Here is a 19,362-nt window from a genome sequence, read left to right as displayed (position 1 = left end):
GGTTTACTGGCCTGGGATTATGATGTAAGAACTGGGTCCCTGAATCTTGGCTCAAAATGAGCAATCTTTATTCCCCAGAGCGGAGACGGGAAGCAGCACTTTTCAGAGCGGAAGTATATGTACTGCATTTAAGGGCACGTATTGAGGGCGCAGAGGCTGCCTTGTGTCTTGCAAAGTTGTTATTAGATCAGGGAACAGTAAATGGAGTTGGCAGATTATTGTTACCTCTTCAGTGTACTCCTTTGGCAAGGGAACTCCGGCAGCGACCTGCAAAGAGCAAAAACAGGCATTGGAGGTGGCATTCCCTATGAACTCCAATTTCATTCCCAACCCTGGCGTTTACCTGGGAGCCTGTTTAGCCCTGTTGAGAAGTTCAAAAAAAAAAAAAGAAGATTTTTTTTTAATGCTGTCATAAATTGTATAGGGAGAGAGTAGGCACTCCCAACCCGCTGCGAACCAGTAACAATGGACTGTGAAGTGGGCTTCCTGCTGAAGGTGCTTAGAAGGTTAATAATAATAATAATAATAATAATAATAATAATAATAATAATAATTTATTTATACCCCGCCCATCTGGCTGGGTTTCCCCAGCCACTCTGGGCGGCTTCCAACACAATATTAAAATACAATAATGCACCAGACATTAAAAGCTTCCCTAAACAGGGCTGCCTTCAGATGTCTTCTAAAAGTCTGGTAGTTGTTGTTCTCTTTGACATCTGGTGGGAGGGCGTTCCACAGGGCGGGGGCCACTACCGAGAAGGCCCTTTGCCTGGTTCCCTGTAACCTCACTTCTCGCAATGAGGAAACCACCAGAAGGCCCTCAGCGCTGGACCTCAGCGTCCAGGCAGAATGATGGGGGTGGAGACGCTCCTTCATGTTCCTCACAAGCAGGATGAAGTGGACCAGAGGTGGAGTGGGCACAAATTAGACTTTTAGGAAAGGTCCCCACTTTGAGAGAGAAGGGGAGTTCTTCTACAAGGACACAGCAAAGGTTGTGAATTTTGGCTCAGGTCTAGGAGTCCTGCACATTAACATAATGAACCAAGCAGCAATTGTTTCCCTTTGATGAATTCGCAAAGAATAGATGGCTGCCTCCAGGGACGTATCATTACCTCTCAACACAAGGCTCTGAGGCCAAAGGAGGAGAGACACCAGACTGTGAAGACGATAGCCAGCGGCACACAAAAGATCTCATTAGCAAAGAAGCAGTGGGCAATGCTGAGGGAATGAATTTGACCTTCCCCCTTCCTCCTGCAGACTCTTAATATTTTTCTGGAGAAGAACTCATCTTAGCTCCTGTTCCAAGCTAAGCAAAGAGGAGGTTGTTTGCCAGTCACCAGGAGGCACGGTGTGTTTGTGTGTGTGCAAATCTCTCTCTCACTTTTTACTCCATCTTTAGCTACACACACACACACACACACACACACACACACACAGTCTGTTAAAAAATAAGATCACTTTGAACTCAAAAGATAAAAAAGGAAGTAAGGTATTTCTAAGACTGGCAAAAAAGCAAACGCTCTTTGACACAGAAGGCCAGTAATTTTGCTTGACATCTCTGTAAGGAGAAGCTAAATATGGAAAATATTCAGAATACTTATCAGGGATTAGGCGACAGAAAGAAAAAAGGGGGGCAGCTAGAGAAACTGCCTCTTGCTTATGCCGCAAAGCCTGAGGAATCTGCAAGAAACAGAAAAGCAGAGCATTGCTGCCTACCCAAAATGGAGATTTGCTTCTGAAACATGGCAGTCTGGTTGCTCCACCAACGCAGCCAATGTAAACCTAATTTATCAGAGACAAGTCTCTGCAAGGAGGCTTTGCTTATCTAAACAGCAAGGGCCACGAGGGGAAAGGAGCAATGCAAATTAAAAGCCCGACGCCTTCATAACGTTAACCATCACTTATATACTGACAGAAGCTGTCGTTTTGAAATTTTAAATAAGAAGCAAGCAGAGGACTGTATAGAGGGGGCGGGGGAAAGAGCAAAATGTGTTTTGTTTTTTGCTTTTCCAATGAAGAAAGAGAATAAACCTCATCATGGATGGTAAGGGGCAGGGAGAGGATCAGAATCAGAAAAAGAAACTGAGGGAGATTGGAGAGGAATTGAGAGCACTGGCTACCCAATAAGGGCAGCTGGAAAGTGGAGCCGGATTTCTCAACATCACTGCACACTTTGGGGAAGGATAAGTCAATCTGGTGCCCTCCAGTTTTTTTAAAAAATATAAATCTTATTAAGAGTTTTCAACACGTGATAGAATAAAAACCCAACTAGTCTAAAATAACAACAACAAAAGTGCTAAAGGGCCCATCTATTACTATTTTAGACTAGTTGGGTTTTTATTCTATCATATGATATAAATGTGATAAAGGGCCCTTATAGCTATTATTTTTTCCTCCTTTCTCTTTCTCTCTCCCCCCTCCTCTTTCCCCCTCCTTTATTGTCCTTTCTTGGTTTCTTATTATTTCTGTTATATAAAATAAAATAAAATAAAATAAAATAAAATAAAATAAAATAAAAAATACTTATTAAAATGACAGCAACAACAATACAGAAAATGAAGGAAATGAGAAAAGAAAGAGCACAGAGTTGTATATATACAGCCCTCCATTATATATTAATTTTTGATCCTCATATAGAGAAGTGAAACCTCTCAGCTCTCAACTGGGAGAGCTTCCCTCTTCGTCAGTCACACACCCTGAGAAAAGCCACTCTGGTATGTCTCTCCCAAAGGTCCCTTCTGTCCCATCACCTCTCTGTATGTATCTTCATTTATCCTCAATTTTAAGTCTTCAAAAATCAAAACATACATGTGGATAACATCCACAGGTATTAATGGCCGTGCTGGCTGGAGCTGATGGGCAATGTGGCCCAGAATACCTGGAAGGCACCGAATGGGGGAACTAAAATGGCCTAAGCATTGGCCTCTGGGCTTCCCTATCGCCAAGGTCGCCACTCACCGTAGGTCCTCCACCATGCATCTTCAGAGCTCGGACAGTAGCCACCAAGACGACCACATGGGGCTGCAGCCCAGAATACCGGCACTTGATGTCAAAGAACTTTTCCATGCCGATATCTGCTCCGAAGCCAGCTTCTGTCACTGCAGGCGGAACAGAAGGAGAACACTGCGTTATATTATGTACAATCTCCTTTCTATTTGCTTGGTAGCATTAGCATCATTCTCATTTTAATCTCCGTCCTTAAGCCATCTACTCTAGTGTTTTTTGTTTTTGTTTTAAAGGTAAAGGGACCCTTGACCATTAGGTCCAGTCACGGACTACTCTGGGGTTGCGGCGCGCATCTCGCTTTACTGGCCAAGGGAGCCGGCGTACAGCTTCCGGGTCATGTGGCCAGCATGACTAAGCTGCTTCTGGCAAACAAGAGCAGCGCACAGAAACGCCGTTTACCTTACCTATTTATCTACTTGCACTTTGACGTGTTTTCGAACTGCTAGGTTGGCAGGAGCAGGGACCGAGCAACGGGAGCTCACCCCGTCGCGGGGATTTGAACTGCCAACCTTCTGATCGGCAAGTCCTAGGCTCTGTGGTTTAATCCACAGCACCACCCATGTCCCTATCCACTCTGGTGTTCAACTCGGAGGAATTCACGCTTTGGAAAACATGCAAGAGTTTTCCAAAACGGCAAGAGTGGAATGAGGAAATGGAACTGCCTGAAGCACAACTGAATCAGAGATGCGCACCAAGGATGAAAACCAGAGGGTTTTAATAACCCCTCTTTCCTTTCTATTCACACACCTCCAGCAGAAGCTCCCCAGGCATGTCATTAATAAGCAGCAGCAGCAGCAAACTAGGAGAGGCAGAGCAGTGACGATGCCGAAAAGGGTAAGGCATTCCTAGCAGAGATCCGGCAAGCCCCTGAGTCTCTCGACTCCTAGCGCTCAGCTTACCTGGCCTCCCATCACCCGAGTCGCTGCAGCACACCTGGAGGGAGAGGGGCAAGGCAGCGACGTGGCCAGCATGGTGCAAACATATCAGCAGACCTGACCTGGCACTTCTGCTGTTTGTTTGCACCACACTGACCTCATTCCTCTAGTCCAGGCATCCTCAAACTCAGCCCTCCAGCTGTTTTGGGATTACAACTCCCATCATCCCTAGCAAACAGGACCAGTGGTCAGGGATGATGGGAATTGTAGTCCCCAAACAGCTGAAGGGCTGAGTTTGGGGATGTCTGCTCTAGTCACTTCATTGCCCTCCCTCTTTCCTAGCTATGCAAAGCCATTGCTCCAGCTGGAACAGTGTCAAAGAGTTTATGCAAAATGTCCTCTGGTATGGGGACCCCAAGCAGTCAGGTGGGCTCCCACAAAAGTCATTCCTTGTGGAATGGTCTCCCCCTGGATACAGAGCAGGCCCTGACAGTCTGATATGTCATTACTGATTCATGATTATCATAGACAGGATTTATCTACCTGGTTATTTTATGGATAGGCTACAATAATATATACAAAAGTCTTAAGCAGAAATTGGTACTTGTACAGCCGATGTGAAAGGACAAAGGTTGAAATATTATTGCATAAATAAATATGTTTGATTTTATTGAATATTGAAATGAAAGTTGGGGAAGCAAATGTATTTGGAGCAGCAATGGAGGGAGGGGAAAAGAAGGAACGTTGGGGGTGGAGCTGGAAGTCAGCTTTTAAATTTGTACTAATTTCGATAAAAATTACGGAAAATCAATAAAAATAACTGGGAAAAAAGGGGAAAAAAACACCTAGAAATAAAACCTGTTCCTTAGATTGGGAAGATGCAGATTTTCAAACCCTCATGGTGTTTCATGTGTTTTAGTGGATTGTCTTAAATTATTGTGTTGCATTTTGGGAATCAAGATTAATTTGGTTTCCCTGAGAATGTCCAGGTCCTCAAACGGAAGACAATCTTACTCAGCTACAAGTGATCGTCAGAGAAGAAGTTTATGTTGCACTCTGCCTCAGTTACTTCTGATTTAAAGCCTGCATGTAAATATTCTAAATAAATAAATTAATGATAGCAGCCGGAAGGGTGGGCCAAAGTGACAAAGCCCATTTTCTCAGCCACTTCACCCACTTTGAAACTGGCTGTTTTGTCTGGCTATAATCCCAAGATGAGGTAAAATTATTTTGGCGCAATTTGAAACAGAGGTGCAGCCATTTTGTTTCCCCCATGAAGCCTTGTTCTGAGGTGCTCTTTGAGAATACGGTGGAAAACACAGCCACTGCCATTCCCTGGGGGCTGCCAGTTCAGTGGACAGCAGCTGAATATATGCAGAAAAATACACCCTTCTACAGAGTGGGCGGCTTGTTCCTCAAGCATCTCATTTTATCCGTGAGGTGCAGTGTTAAACACACCTCCAGAGAAAGGGCAGTGACTGAAGCAGGCTTGTTAAATAGATGAACTCACAGCGTGCTGTTCCTTGCAAGCCTTTCTGAACAACACAAGACTTTTGTTTTAGGCTTGAATTTCTCTCTGCCTTTTTATTTTATTTTTTAAAAACAAGAATTGCCTTGCAAAAACCCATAGCAGTTCTATGCATGTCCAATCAGAAGTAAGCCCACTGTGTTCAATACGACTTACACCCAAGTAAACAAGCCAAGGAATCGTTGAAATGATTATGGGAAACAAACTTGGGGAAGGGGTCACAATTCACAAAGCTATCCCTCCTTGAACTACTAGGTCAATTTCACAAATGTTTTTCGGCGCAACAGCAACGATAGGGAACCCATGGCCCTGCAGATGTTGCTGGACTCCAACTCCCATCATCCCCAGCTAGAGAGGCCAACAGGGATCATGGGAGTTGTAGTCCAGAAACCTATGGAAGGCCACAGGTTCCCCCACCCACTGCATCGTGCAGCTGTGAATTCTGTAAGTAAATGGCGCACAGAGACTCACCCACAAACCCTTCCTTGCCGACGAGTTTCAGGGCAATCTTGTCTGCCAGGACGGATGAGTTGCCATGGGCAATGTTGGCAAATGGACCAGCGTGGACAAACACAGGGTTGCCCTGAGAAGAGAAGGGGGAAATGCAACTGGAAGAAGGAAATGCAAAGGGAAAAAAGATGCTTTGCCACCTGGAATGCTGCAAGCCCAACACACACTTAAAAGGTAACGGGACCCCTGACCATTAGGTCCAGTTGTGGCCGACTCTGGGGTTGCGGCGCTCATCTCGCTTTATTGGCCGAGGGAGCCGGCATACAGCTTCCGGGTCATGTGGCCAGCAAGACTAAGCCACTTCTGGCGAACCAGAGCAGTGCACGGAAACACAGTTTACCTTCCCACTGGAGCAGTACCTATTTATCTACTTGCACTTTGACATGCTTTTGAACTGCTAGGATGGCAGAAGCAGGGACCGAGCAAGGAGAGCTCACCCCGTTCTGGGGATTTCAAACCGCCGACCTTCTGATCGGCAAGTCCTACGCACACTTACTCAGAAGCAAATTCCATGGATCTCAATGGCACTTGCTTGCGAGTAAGCATGTGTTAGGGCTCTAAAAATCTTGCAGCACTTCAAGTGTCTCTGGTGAAGCAACCCAACAAAGTGGAAACTAGGTAGAACTAAAAATCAGCAAGAAAAATCAGCCCATCACAGTCCCTTCTGTGTCACCCCAAGTTGAGCTATATTTATTGCAATTGTTAAGAGTGAATTTAATTATTATTTGAGAGTTAATCTTGTTGTGTTCTATTATATTCTAACACATCAGTGAATATCACTTTATATGACATAAGTCGTTCATTTTTAAAGTTATGTTTCATTATGCCTTTTTACACTGGATCAGATTATTATAAGGTGTGTATATTTTGTTGCTGCAAACCGTCTTGTGTATAGTAATATAGAAAGATGGTATACAAATTGAAAGCAAAATGAAATGGGGCTCTCTCTTTCTGTGCCTGTCAAACCCAACCAGTTCTACAGGAGAGGAGGGAACTCTCACTTCTCAAGCCAAATCCTTCCCTGCACAGAATGGGCAGGATCCAGGAAGTTTTAACCTTTCTGGCTCCTTCAGGAATGCAGACGGCAACCCCCCCCCCACCTCCACCTCTGCTAGCTGAGGGTAGGGGAAGAAGATGCAATCTTGCCTGTTAGGAACTGGCTTCCCTCATAGCTCAGAGTCCTTTCTTGGCCACCCCCACACCTTCTGGGAATGCGACAAGTCTGTAAACCACATCCATTCTTGCTGCGTTATATTTCGGTACTTAACTTTAAATAGCAAGAGCTTTGCCTCTGGATTAAGAGCCTGCAGAATTTGCAAGAATCCCAGGCTAGCATCCTGATTCCAACCACACCTCTGGTTAAACAACACTTCCTCTTGTTTTCCTCACAGTAACTCGTATTCCATGCCTCTGCATGGGGAGGTTCTATTGATCATGGCCAGTTGCCCTTGACAGGTCTATATAATTTCTATTTTAAGCAACATGAAGACCAACCCCTATTTACAATCTGTGTGCTCTGAGGTAAGGCAGAAGCTAGGGAGACTAGGCCAAGCAGCAGAGAGCCACCAACTCCTGACTGGACCGCCAGTGGCCTGGGAGATCTGTTGAGGCAGCCTTTGTCCCTCCTTCTCCAGCCATTTCCCCCCCCCCCTTGGGGGCAGGCAGAAGAGGATAAATCCAGGCCAGGGATCTAGTGCCATCGGCAGCTGATTCCACTCTGAGATTATTTTTCTACCATTTCATAGATTAAGGGTCTCATGACTGAGCTATCCCATTTGTTTGTGTTAATGTTTTTTTAATCGCAATCCACTTTGGAAACACAGCAAACAAACAAGGCAAAGCGTGAAGGGGTGATTGGTTGTCAGGTGCAAAATGTTCTTGAGAACCACTGCCTCACAACATTTTGGGGGGGGGGGGGAAACGACAGGTAGGTTTTCCAATTTCCAACTGAAAGCACAAAGCTCGCACAGGATATGCACTTACCTCCAGAGTCTGCATGAGGTTAGGCTCAATAGCATCTTTCATCAAAACTGCCAGGGCACCACTAACTCCCTAAAGAAAGAAGTGTTTAGAGTTACCTGGGTGGCAGTTCTGACCAATTTCTTCAGGTTTAAGATGCTCCAAGAACCGCAAGGGAGCCCACTACAGTGGTGCCCCGCAAGACGAATGCCTCGCAAGACGGAAAACTCGCTAGACGAAAGAGTTTTCCGTTTTGGAGGTGCTTCGCAAAACGAATTTCCTATGGGCTTGCTTCGCAAGACGACAATGTCTTGCGAGTTCCTGCTGGGATTTTTTTTCCTTTCCCCCCTTTTTCTAAGCCGCTAATCAGCTGATCCGATCAGTAGATAAGCCACTAAAAGCCGCTAATAGCGCTAATCCGTGAATGGGCTTGCTTTGCAAGACGAAAAAACCGCCAGACGAAGAGAATCACAGAACGGATTCTTTTCATCTTGCGAGGCACCACTGTATTCTACCTTGACAGAAATAGGATGCTAAATGAACACAATTGAAGATGCCATGCTCACCATTCCATAATTACAGGTAGGGCAATTTCACACATGTATGATCTACCTCTGGGATCCTAAGCATAGTGTTCGAGTGCCGAAGAGACCAGCCTTGGTGCGTGCGAGGCCTCTACTTCTCCCTATTTTTAATTTTAAAATGTAAATTAAAGCTGGTGTCCAGGGCAATTTACCTTAGGCACACAATGGGATTCTGGAGCAGGGCCTCCTCAGACTATCTGAATCACAAGGGGCTCGCAAAGAAGAAGACGCTCCACAGGTTCTGCTTCGTTCCTGCGCTGCAGGGGGTTGGACTGAATCAGGCATAAGCAAACTCGGCCCTCCAGATGTTTTGGGACTACAATTCCCATCATCCCTGACTACTGGTCGTGTTAGCTAGGGGTCATGGGAGTTGTAGTCCCAAAACATCTGGAAGGCCAAGGTTGTCTATGCCTGGAAAAGATGATCCTTGGGTCCCTTCCCACTCCACAATTCTATAATTCTAAATTATCCTGGGGCCAGCTTAGGTTTATGAGCTCAACACCCAGATCCAAGAGACAGTTGAACCAGAATTAAATCCGGCAGAGGTTTCTGGGAAACTTGCACCATCAAGGTCAGTTTGGGCAAAGTTTTGTCTTCTGAGGAAGATTACGGCCTACGTACCAGATCTTCTGTGGTAATTAGAATGCCGTTCTTGCTGGAAGCCACCACCATTTTGGCTAGGCGACGCCTCATGTCCTCCAGGCCATCTGTGAGAGCCAAGACCGCCATGATTTCACTGGCAACCGTGATGTCGAACTGAGCCTGCCGGAGGGAAGGACAGGGTCAAAAACAGTCCCCCTTCAACCCAAGCGGCATTTTTTTGTTTTAAAGGAGAACCACCGTCTCCAGACACAAACTCTATAGTGGGGATGTGGGGTGGGGGAATCTTCCTTGCCTCGCAAGGGCCCTGTTTCCTTGGCGGGAAGCGGTTGGGGGCTGCATGCTGGTGGATGGGCAGAGCTCCTGCAAACTGCAGAGGTTGAGATAAGACGAGGGGATTTCAGATCCAGGGGACGGATGTGGCACCTCAAGCCTCTCCATCCCACTCAGGACTTTCCTTCTGCCACATCTCCTTGACCCTGTTCGTTGCCCTCCTCAAGTGGTTTTGCCTGGCTGGAATGTGTCCTTGAACTGCAAGAGTTTCTCTTGCTTGCCTGGATGGCAAGATGGATTTTTGTGGTTAACAGGTGAGAGAAGCATTAGACTCAGGGGCCAATGTGGCCTTTTTGCTTGGCCCCCAAGACGCTTCCCAGGTCACCCACATCCTGCAAGCTACACCTTCCTTGAGTTGCTTTTGCCTTTCTGGAATGAATCCTCGAACTGTTAATATTTCATGCATTCAATGCTGCAGATGTGATTGGTGTAAATCACATGCCTGTCTGGGAAGACCGTGGGAATGGAAGACAGCCTTTTCTCTCTTCCGTTGTGGGTACTGTTGGGACTGTACTTTTGCTTTTACTTCGTCCTGTTCTCTCTCTGAGCTGATGAGAGAGGATGCCATAATTCTTTGTCTGTACATAGTGTGTAAATAAATACATAGATTAGCTCTACGATGTCTCAAACTTCTTGCTGTGCAATGCTAGAAGATTAGTGTGCATATACCATCAGGTATACGTCGTTGAGGACGCTCGGAGTGCGGGGGCTGGCTGCAGGAGCACCCCAGGGCATTTTCCAACATGAACTACCACAACGCCTCTTGCTTGCCTGAAAGAAATCCATCTTTAGGGTCCGTTTGACTCCTGAAATGGTTCAAAAACCAAGGTGCGGCTTCCAATTGGCTGCAGGAACCGCCTGCACTCAATCAGAAGCCATGGAAGCTGCGTTGGACGTTCAGCTTCTGAAAAATGTTTGCAAACCAGAATACAGTCATACCTTGGGTTAAGTATGCTTCAGGTTGAGCATTTTCAGGTTACGCTCCACGGCGACCCGGAAGTAACATGTTACTTCTGGGTTTCACCACTCATGCATGCGCAGATGCTCAAAATGACGTCACGCGCATGTGCAGAAGCGGCGAATCGCGACACGTACGTGCGGGTTGCATTCTACTCAGGATGCGAATGGGACTCCAGAAGGGATTACCAAGGTACCACTGTACTCCAAAACACTTTGGGTGGAAAAGCCAACCCTTCAGAGAAAGTTAGCAGCAGGTACATATGATCACCCACCCCTTTTATGTTCTCATGCACATCACCTGTAGAAAAACACTCAGTGGGGAAAGAAAACCCCCAACACCTTTTAGCTGAAGGTCAACCCAGTTGCTAAGGGACGGTAAGATGCTATTGTTCAAAGACTAGCCAATCCTGCCCCCCCCCCCCCCCGAATAGGAAAGCATCTCGGAATGAGAGGAGAAAGGGCACTTACTGTGCGTGAGAACCCCTTTTCGGTTGGAGACTGCCCAATAGTGATCTTCCGCAGAAACCTGTCATTTGTGTCCATCACTGAGCAAGGGAAAGCGAGGAGAGGGAGGGAAGGAGAGAATGAATGGATGGATGGCTGAAAGCAGGTTAAAAAGGACGCTGTGACATGGGCATTTTAGGCAGGTTTTTTTTTGGGGGGGGGGGCTAGCAAGGATCAGCAACCTTTTTCAGCCGTGGGCCGGTCCACCGTCCCTCAGACCATGTGGTGGGCCAGACTATATTTTTTGGGGGGGGGGGGATGAACGAATTCCTATGCCCCACAAATAACCCAGAGATGCATTTTAAATAAAAGGACACATTCTACTCATGTAAAAACACACTGATTCCCGGACCGCCCGCGGGCCGAATTGAGAAGGCGATTGGGCCGCATCTGGCCCCTGGGCCTTAGCCTGCCTACCCCATTAGCTCAGAAAAGCTGCTGAAAGGTGAACGCCTACTCATACGTGCACACACTCAAAGACATGCAGGAACACACAGACACAGGGGCACAGCCCTCTCCCTCCCAAAAACTTTTAGAGGTCAACAGTTTCCCCAAGCGTTCCAATCAGTACTGAGCAGCTACATCTTGAGAGCTTCCCAGCAGCGTCCGTGCGGCTAGCCTGCACAGAAAATCAAATTAAATGGTAGCTCCGAAACCCTATGCTGACCGGAACATCTCTGCCGGCCACTTCCTGCTACCAGATAAGCCCAGCAGAGGGGATGTCGCACAGGGCCCTCCTCAAATCTTGGGCCAGCCCTATCAATAACTCTGTAAAGGCCCAGCAATTCTGGGGGTGTTCCTGATTGGAAGTCGGCAAGCCCAGAGCAATGACTCATGCAGAGAAGCAACGGCCGTCTCCTTGGAGGATGGACAGTTCTGCCACACAGGAAGCGGAGGATCAAAACTATCTATAATCTGTGTGCAATCAGATTTTGGCTAACATTGAAGGCTGTGGGATGGGGACAGGAAGTGGAGGGAGATAAGCAGGAATCTCTAAGTCTAAACCTTAAAGCATTTTTTTTGTACACACACAAAAACAAAAGCTCAAACTCCCCCACCTTTCTAAACATCTTTCTACTTTGCCCACTGTGGGTTATTTTTGCGCCAATACCTCTTTGCCATGTTATGCTGTCTGGATCAATATCCAATCTCACAAATTTGTTTATTTCATCATCCGTCAAAGCCCTTGGGTCCGTTTTCTCAATATGCAATCTCTGAGGAGGAACGAAAGGAGGGGGAGAGAAATAAGATGGTGGGTAGTTACAGGAAATGAGCAAGTTCATTTTGGAGGGGGGGAATCGTTCTTAAAGCAAAATAAATAAATAAATAAAGGGAGAGCAGCGTCTAAAAGCCTAGGCTGAAACTTGAAACCTGCCAAGAAGAAATGTGAAAAAGCATGGTTTGCACATAACTCTGAACCATGGTTTGTCTAAGCCATGACTTAGCATCCTGTGCAAACCAGGAATGATGTAAGTGACAGAATTTTTTTTAAGCCAGAATTTCAGCTTCAATGGGCCAGCTATAGATATGGGTCCTAAGGGTGTTTCCTGCCTAGCTAACTTGAACAGGAGCCTAATCTGAAAGAAGATATATAATGTAGAGCCAGATTTTCCTGAAGAAATAGAGAGACTTGTACAAATCAGCCTTCTCTAACTTGGTGCCCTCCAGCTCTTTCAGACTATCCACCAAAACAGCTGGAGGGCACTGGTGAGGGCTGGCATAGTATATCACACTTTGCCTGGGTGCAAATCTCATAAATTACAGGGCCAGGATTCTGGGTTTTGCAACTGTCTGCTGGCTCCTGATGGCTTACATGACAACACTGATGCACACATATGACTTCATTAAGTGTTCTTGATTAGTCCTTTGTGCGACTTTTTGATTTTGTAATTGTTTTCTGAATGTCTAAGGCAAGTCCTCACATTACTCTTTGCATACATTTGCCAGATACCAGATCTTGCATTTTTTTGCTTCCTGTTTGCCTGGGTTTTTTTATGCTTTGCTGTTTTCAGTACAAGTTTTTTTTTAATAAAATAAAAGGATTCTGGGCTTTGCACCAAATTCTATGCTTGCGAACATGCAAGATGGTCACATCCCTGAGTATATAGTTCATGAAACATCCACACGGAAGGGACCTGGAAATTTGTTACCGGAATAGGCTCTGCAAACTCACCCGCAATCTCTGGATCTGGACGTTGGAGAACTTCCTGGCGCCGTCAACAGAAGGGACCAATCGGGAATAGAGAGCCTTAAGGAGCAAAGGCACTTCATTAGCAGCTGCAGGGCACTCAGCAAGTCTCTCTCTCTCTCTCTCTCTCTCTCTCTCTCTCTCTCTCTCACACACACACACACACACACACAACAGGGGAAAAGATAAATTGCACCATGTTACCTGATCAGACTGCGTGGCCTCGTGGAAGATGCGGGCATCAATAGCGGCAGCGACCAGGTTATTGGCTGCAGTAATGGCGTGGATGTCGCCAGTGAGGTGGAGATTGAACTAGAGAGGACGGAAAATGTCAGTTTGCATTTCTTAGTGCAGAAAGCACTGATCTGATGTGTTGAGATCTTTCCTATTCTAATTCAAGAGGGTTCTGGAAGCTTCTCTGTGTGAAAGAAGGTTCACGATGTTTGGGTTATTCCTTCAGAGAAGCTGAGTGCAGCTAGTTTAAACTAGTTCTGTTATCTCTTTCAGTCAAGGTCATTGCTGACTATAAAAATAGGCCAGAAGGAGCCTGGGTTTCACACTTTCTCTTTCTATCTCTCTTTCCTTCTGGTGTGGTGTTCTGAACAGTGGTACCTCTGGTTGTGAACGGGATCCATTCCGAAGGCCCGTACACAACATGAAAAGAGCGCAACCTGCAGCGGCGCGTCTGCGCACGCACGGGTTGCAATTCGCCGCTTCTGCACATGACGTCATTTTGCACGTCTGCGCATGCGCGAGTGGTGAAACCTGGAAGTAACCCTTTCCGGTGCTTCCAGGTCGCCGCAGGATGTAACCTGAAATAACATAACATGAAGCGGATGTAACATGAAGTATGACTGTACATAGTATGCTTAGTGTTAAGATTCATTAACAAAAGATTTAGACTTATTATAAGTTATTGCAAGTTTAAGTTAAGTGTGCTGCAACTGGATTTCTTATGGACAGTGCCAATCCTAATTGTATTGGATTTGTGACCATTATGCTCATTTGCCTTCAGTGGCAGTAAAGCTCTGCTGGATGAAATATTAATTGCCTCTGGTCTATTTTTTGGGGAATCCTGCAACAAGTTTAAGTTTTTTACTCTGCTAAATATACAATGGAATCTACCTTGGATCAATATTGAGTAGAATTTCCATGACAAAAAAGGGGAGACAAATTGGATCGGGGTGGAGAGGACCTCAACAACAACCTCAAACCCTCTGTTAAAGCCCAGCAAGTCCCAAAAAACAGGACTATCATCTGAAGAGGGAAATATTAATAGCAATGCTCCTGTAGGCGAGGTTAGAAAATTGCTCTGTGATAGGTAAGAGACAAGAGCCGTCTCTTGATGTCACACTGCAAAATTTCCAGAGGTCCGGGGAAGTGGGTATCGTAGAAAAAGTTCCAACCCCCTGAATTGCAGGAATCTTTCGCCCAATGTGGGGCTCAAACCCACGACCCTGAGATTAAGAGTCTCGTGCTCTACTGACTGAGCTAATCCCACATCAGCCGTTTTGTCTCAGATGCTGTCATAAATTAAGGAATCAAGTTACCTCCTCCATAGGAATAACCTGAGAATATCCACCTCCAGCCGCACCACCTGTATAAAAGGAAGGATGCCATTCATCAGACCGTGCTTGCAAAAAGCATGAGCATCTTTATTTTATTTTTTTATTGATTTTCACATTTATCACAGAAAGAAAAAGAAAACATTACAAAACACACAACAGAGAAAAAGAGAAAAAAACACAAAAAAGAACTATTACTTCAAATCCCTAATTTTCACTACATTGATAACTGACTTCCTCAAATCCCCTCTCTGAATTTCATTATATCACCTGTTTAACTGTTCTCCAAATTCATATTTCTAATAATATTAACTCCTTTCATTTACTAACCTCTTCTCTTTTATTAATATTCTAATGCTTAATATTTACTACCACATATTCTTACTCTATCCCTAAGCCTATTTATTAATTCCAATAATTTTCTATTTATCTTATATTACAATATTTAGCTAGATATTCTTTAAATTTCTTAAAAGTGTGAGCATCTTTAGATTACGAAGAGGATGCACAGGCTTCTAAAACTGACAAACTTCTCTGAGCAGTGATGGGTGTCAAGAAAAAGGCTTGCCCGAAAACCTCCTGCATCCGATTACAAGAGATGAAAGTAGATTGTGTGCTTATCTGTAAGTTGTCTTGTGTTATCTCATAACTTTCAAGTCCAAATTACTGGTACCGGAAACGATATTTTCAGTAATGTTCTGGGAAAGGATGTAGCTTGTAGCAGTGCATCTGCCTTGAATGCAGAAGATTCCAGGTTTAACCCTGCCCCCCAGCATCTCCAGGTGCACCCTGGACATAAGAGGCGGCTGCTGGATCAGGCCCACGGCCCACCTTTACGTACCTTTAATTCCAAACGTGGGTCCTTGCGAAGGCTGCCGAACGCAGGCAAAGGCATTCCGACCAAGGTATGCTCCCAGCGCCTGCACCAGTCCCACTGTTGTGGTGCTTTTCCCTTCTCCCAGGGGTGTGGGCGTTATACTGAAATGCAAAAAAAAACAACAACCCCAAGGCGTTGGGAAAATGCACCCGTTTCCTTCGAGCAAAGCCGACAGGCTATGAACAAGGTGATCTCCCGCATGCACCCTTAGCGCTGGTATTCAAAGCTCAAGACAAGCTCTTTGGGCTCCAGCAAATCACAGGACGGCCACGATGCCGATCTCGTGCTGCCTCGCCTCTGCCCCTCCCAGCAAACAACCACCACCTGCCTCCTGGGAAGTCAGTGCAGCGGCTCCACCCAGTGGCATAGCATGGGAGGGGCCATGGGGGCAGCTGCCCTGGGCACAAAATTGTTTGGGGTGCACAATTTCAGCACCCAGAGCTGCCTCAACACAGCTGTGCACTGTTAGTTCTGTTTTGCCACTGAGCAGCTGCTTAGAGTCACAAGGCTCTGTTTACATTCCAGAGACATTCCAGGCTGTTGGAAGTCTCACAGGAGAAGGGAGACGGATGTGAATGGGGGAAAGTGCCTGAGGCCTCATCAAAGGCTCAGGTCGTTAATTATTCGTCGGGGGTGATTCTGAAGGACTCGAAGGAAGATGAGCTTTATCAGCTTGGCCGATCCCGACATGCACTTCCAGCGAATGACTCTTCTTTTCTTATCACTGTGGTTGCAATACTCCTGAGTGACGCAGACACCATTAGGCAGCTGAATGTGCATGCATACTCTGTCTGTTTCCATCCCTCTCTCCCACCCACCCAGCTCTAAGCAGCCCCGGGCACTGGGAACCCACGTTACGCCACTGGCTGGTTCCACCCCACCTGGCAAGCTGCTCCCTGCTCCCCAATGTCCCCAACTGAAAACGGCTACGAGCCGACCAGAGTAGAGGAAACGGAGCCATGAAACCTACCCCGTTACGACAACGTATCTGCCATCGGGCTGGTCCTTCAGGCGCTTCAGCGCCGACAGCGAAATCTTGGCCTTGCACTGGCCGTAGAGTTGCACCTCATCTGAGAGCAGACCGATTTCCTTGGCCAGCTGGCCGATGGGCTTTGGGAAGCAGGACCGGGATACTTCGATGTCGCTGAAAGTCAACAAGAGGGCAGTGAGGAAGAGTTCTACAGAGAGACGATACGCAGGACTATAGGAAGCTGCTTTAATGCTGAGTTATAGATCGCTGGCCCAGTGAAGTTCATGGCCGAGTGAGGATTCGAACCCAGGCCTCCCGGGCTGTAGCCACTACTTTAATCACACCACCACCCTGGCTCTCCCCACTACAGTTGTGTGTGTATGGAGGGAGAGTCATGTTTCTGAGTGCTCGCCTAAAAGAAAGGCTCCTAGCAAGCTGGAAAATTAGCAGGAGAAGGATGGACCAGAGCGAGCTCTCATCTTGGGTGCCCTCCAGCTGTTTTAAAACTGCAACACCTGTCAGTCCCAGCCACAACATCTGGAGATATTCCTAGAACCACAGAATTGCACACTTGGAAGGCATCATACAAGGATCATCTGGTCCACCACATCCCTGCAATTGCAAGGCTCTCTCTGCTCAATGTAGGGACGTGGGTGGCACTGTGGGTTAAACCACAGAGCCTAGGACTTGCCAATCAGAAGGTTGGTGGTTTGAATCCCCGCGTCGGGGTGAGCTCCCGTTGCTTGGTCCCTGCCATCCTAGCCACCCTAGCAGTTCGAAAGCATGCCAAAGTGCAAGTAGATAAATAGGTACCGCTCCGGCGGGAAGGTAAACGGCATTTCCGTGCGCTGCTCTGGTTTTGCCAGAAGCGGCTTAGTCATGCTGGCCACATGACCCAGAAGCTGTACGCCGGCTCCCTCGGCCAATAAAGTGAGATGAGCGCCGTAACCCCGAGTCGTTCATGACTGGACCTAATGGTCAGGGGTCCCCTTTACCTTTACTCTGCTCAATGTGGAGCTCAAATGCACAACCCTGAGAATAAGATCCACATGATCTTACCCAGATTGGGGGAAGGTAGACCTTGTTTTAAAACAACAACCACCTAGATTATTTTATTATTATTATAAAAAAGCTGTTCCCTGCAAATTCAACAAAAATCAATTGCATCACCCATTTGCAGACCACAGAAATATATTCCATCAGTTCCAAGTTTCTATCACCCCATTTTGCTGTGAGTAGTGGAGAGAACATGCTGGACCTCTACAAAGACTTAATAAAAACAACACCCCCTATCCCATGCCCCAACACACACACCCCATATAAATTCAGGCAAAAACCAGAATGAAATAATCTCTATAAATGGCCTTCCAGCCATAAGATGTTCCTTACCTTGGAACAGGCGTTCTAGGGATCAGCTGGTTATACTGAATATTCCATTTGCCAGGCTGATATTTCTCCAGAAACCGCTGCGCACTTTCTACAGTGCTCTAAATTCGTATTGAAAAACAAAGAAGCGAAGCAAGGAAAGGTCCATCACACAAAACGTTCCAGCAGGTCAGTCAATAATGTCATAGGCAAGACAGAACAGGAGCCCAGCACACACCTGGCAAGACTACTGGCCACAACTGCTGTGTTCTCCCTCTGAATACGACCTGCTGGGAGTCAGGGAGAGTGCAGTTGCACTCAAGTCCTGCTTGCAGGCTTTCCATAGGAGTCTGGCTGGCTACTGTGATAACAGGATACTGGACTAGGTGGACCGGTGGCCTGATTCTGCAACCAGGCTCTTTTCTTAAGGTCCATTAATAATAGTTTAGTTTAGAGGTCCCGGGCCCTAAGGAAGTAAGACTATCCTCCACCAGGGCCAGGGCCTTCTCAGTGATGGCTCCGACCTGGTGGAATGCTCTGTCCCATGAGACCAGGGCCCTGCAGGATTTAACTTCTTTCTGCAGGGCCTGTAAGACAGAGCTATTCTGCCTGGCTTTCAATCTGAACTTAGCCTGATCTTTTATTCCCCTTCCTTCCCTCCCCCTTTTACGAAGATTACCCGCTCTGGGATCCCACAACTAATTCTCCCCTGGTCTCCTCGCTGGCCCAAATAGGGCTAATTTAGCCAGCTAGCCCTGGTGATCATCTAATGTTTATTGGATGGATTTCCCCCCTAAATTGATTTTTGAATTCTGAATTTATTGTTATTCGCGTTTTATACTGTATTTTATGCTGTTTTTTGTTGCATTAATTAAGTGTTTTAAATTTGTTGTTAGCCGCCCTGAGCCCGGTTTTCTGAACCAGGAAGGGTGGGGTATAAATAAAATTTTATTATTTATTATTATTTATTATTCTTATGCCTGCTGAAACCAGAGGAAGGGCACAGAGCATTTATGTCCAAAGATAAGTACAGAGCTCTCAGTCTCCCACTCCTCGGGGATTCAAATCATGCATATTCTGCAAATTTGCATTTCAAATTTGCATTTCTGGTGCAGAATTTAGGTCCCCTGGGTGGTGCCCAAAGGATTACCCTTTTCCATAGATCCCTCATGAAGACTTCAGCCAGGACCTAAGGTCCTGCACCAAGAACCTCCATCACTTATTATTACGCAGATGGGTACAAGCTGCAGGGCCTTTTTGGTTGTGGCACTGCTGTTATGGAATGCACTCTCTAGGAAGCCCGGCCTCAACAACTCCATCCCCTGCCTCGTTCTAACATCTTCATTACAACCTGGTTGCTTGGGTAGGTTTTGGGGGAAGGCCGATTATTATTTCTGTTGCCCTTGAAGCCAATTTTAGATTATGCCCCCCCCCCGCAAAAAAGCAGGATATAAAACAAAGGACCCTAACTGTTTACAGCATTAGTTGCTGCATTTTAGGATTATCGTTTCTGATCTCTGCTGTCAGACACTCTGATT

The 19,362-nt window shown here is 46.3% G+C and overlaps 1 protein-coding gene across 1 annotated transcript in view; it reads right to left on the bottom strand.

Moving 5' to 3' along the window:
- MTHFD1 (methylenetetrahydrofolate dehydrogenase, cyclohydrolase and formyltetrahydrofolate synthetase 1) overlaps positions 1 to 19,362 on the bottom strand; it is a 72,501-nt gene that overhangs the window by 26,586 nt on the left and 26,553 nt on the right. Inside the window, exons 10-22 of the mRNA XM_082216968.1 lie at positions 17,849 to 17,946; positions 16,460 to 16,633; positions 15,454 to 15,590; positions 14,598 to 14,644; positions 13,252 to 13,359; positions 13,033 to 13,107; positions 11,971 to 12,073; positions 10,824 to 10,900; positions 9,084 to 9,224; positions 7,903 to 7,971; positions 5,881 to 5,992; positions 2,959 to 3,098; positions 226 to 267 (exon numbers count right to left, since the gene is read on the bottom strand). Of these exons, the coding sequence (XP_082073094.1) occupies positions 226 to 267; positions 2,959 to 3,098; positions 5,881 to 5,992; positions 7,903 to 7,971; positions 9,084 to 9,224; positions 10,824 to 10,900; positions 11,971 to 12,073; positions 13,033 to 13,107; positions 13,252 to 13,359; positions 14,598 to 14,644; positions 15,454 to 15,590; positions 16,460 to 16,633; positions 17,849 to 17,946 (1,323 nt within the window). The remainder of the gene's footprint in view (positions 1 to 225; positions 268 to 2,958; positions 3,099 to 5,880; positions 5,993 to 7,902; positions 7,972 to 9,083; positions 9,225 to 10,823; positions 10,901 to 11,970; positions 12,074 to 13,032; positions 13,108 to 13,251; positions 13,360 to 14,597; positions 14,645 to 15,453; positions 15,591 to 16,459; positions 16,634 to 17,848; positions 17,947 to 19,362) is intronic.

Source organism: Podarcis vaucheri, assembly GCF_965113315.1.
Source record: "Podarcis vaucheri genome assembly, chromosome: 1".
Classification (NCBI taxonomy): Eukaryota; Metazoa; Chordata; class Lepidosauria; order Squamata; family Lacertidae; genus Podarcis; species Podarcis vaucheri.
The sequence above is the reverse complement of the archived record's forward strand: the minus strand, read 5'-3'. Positions and strand labels throughout refer to the sequence as shown.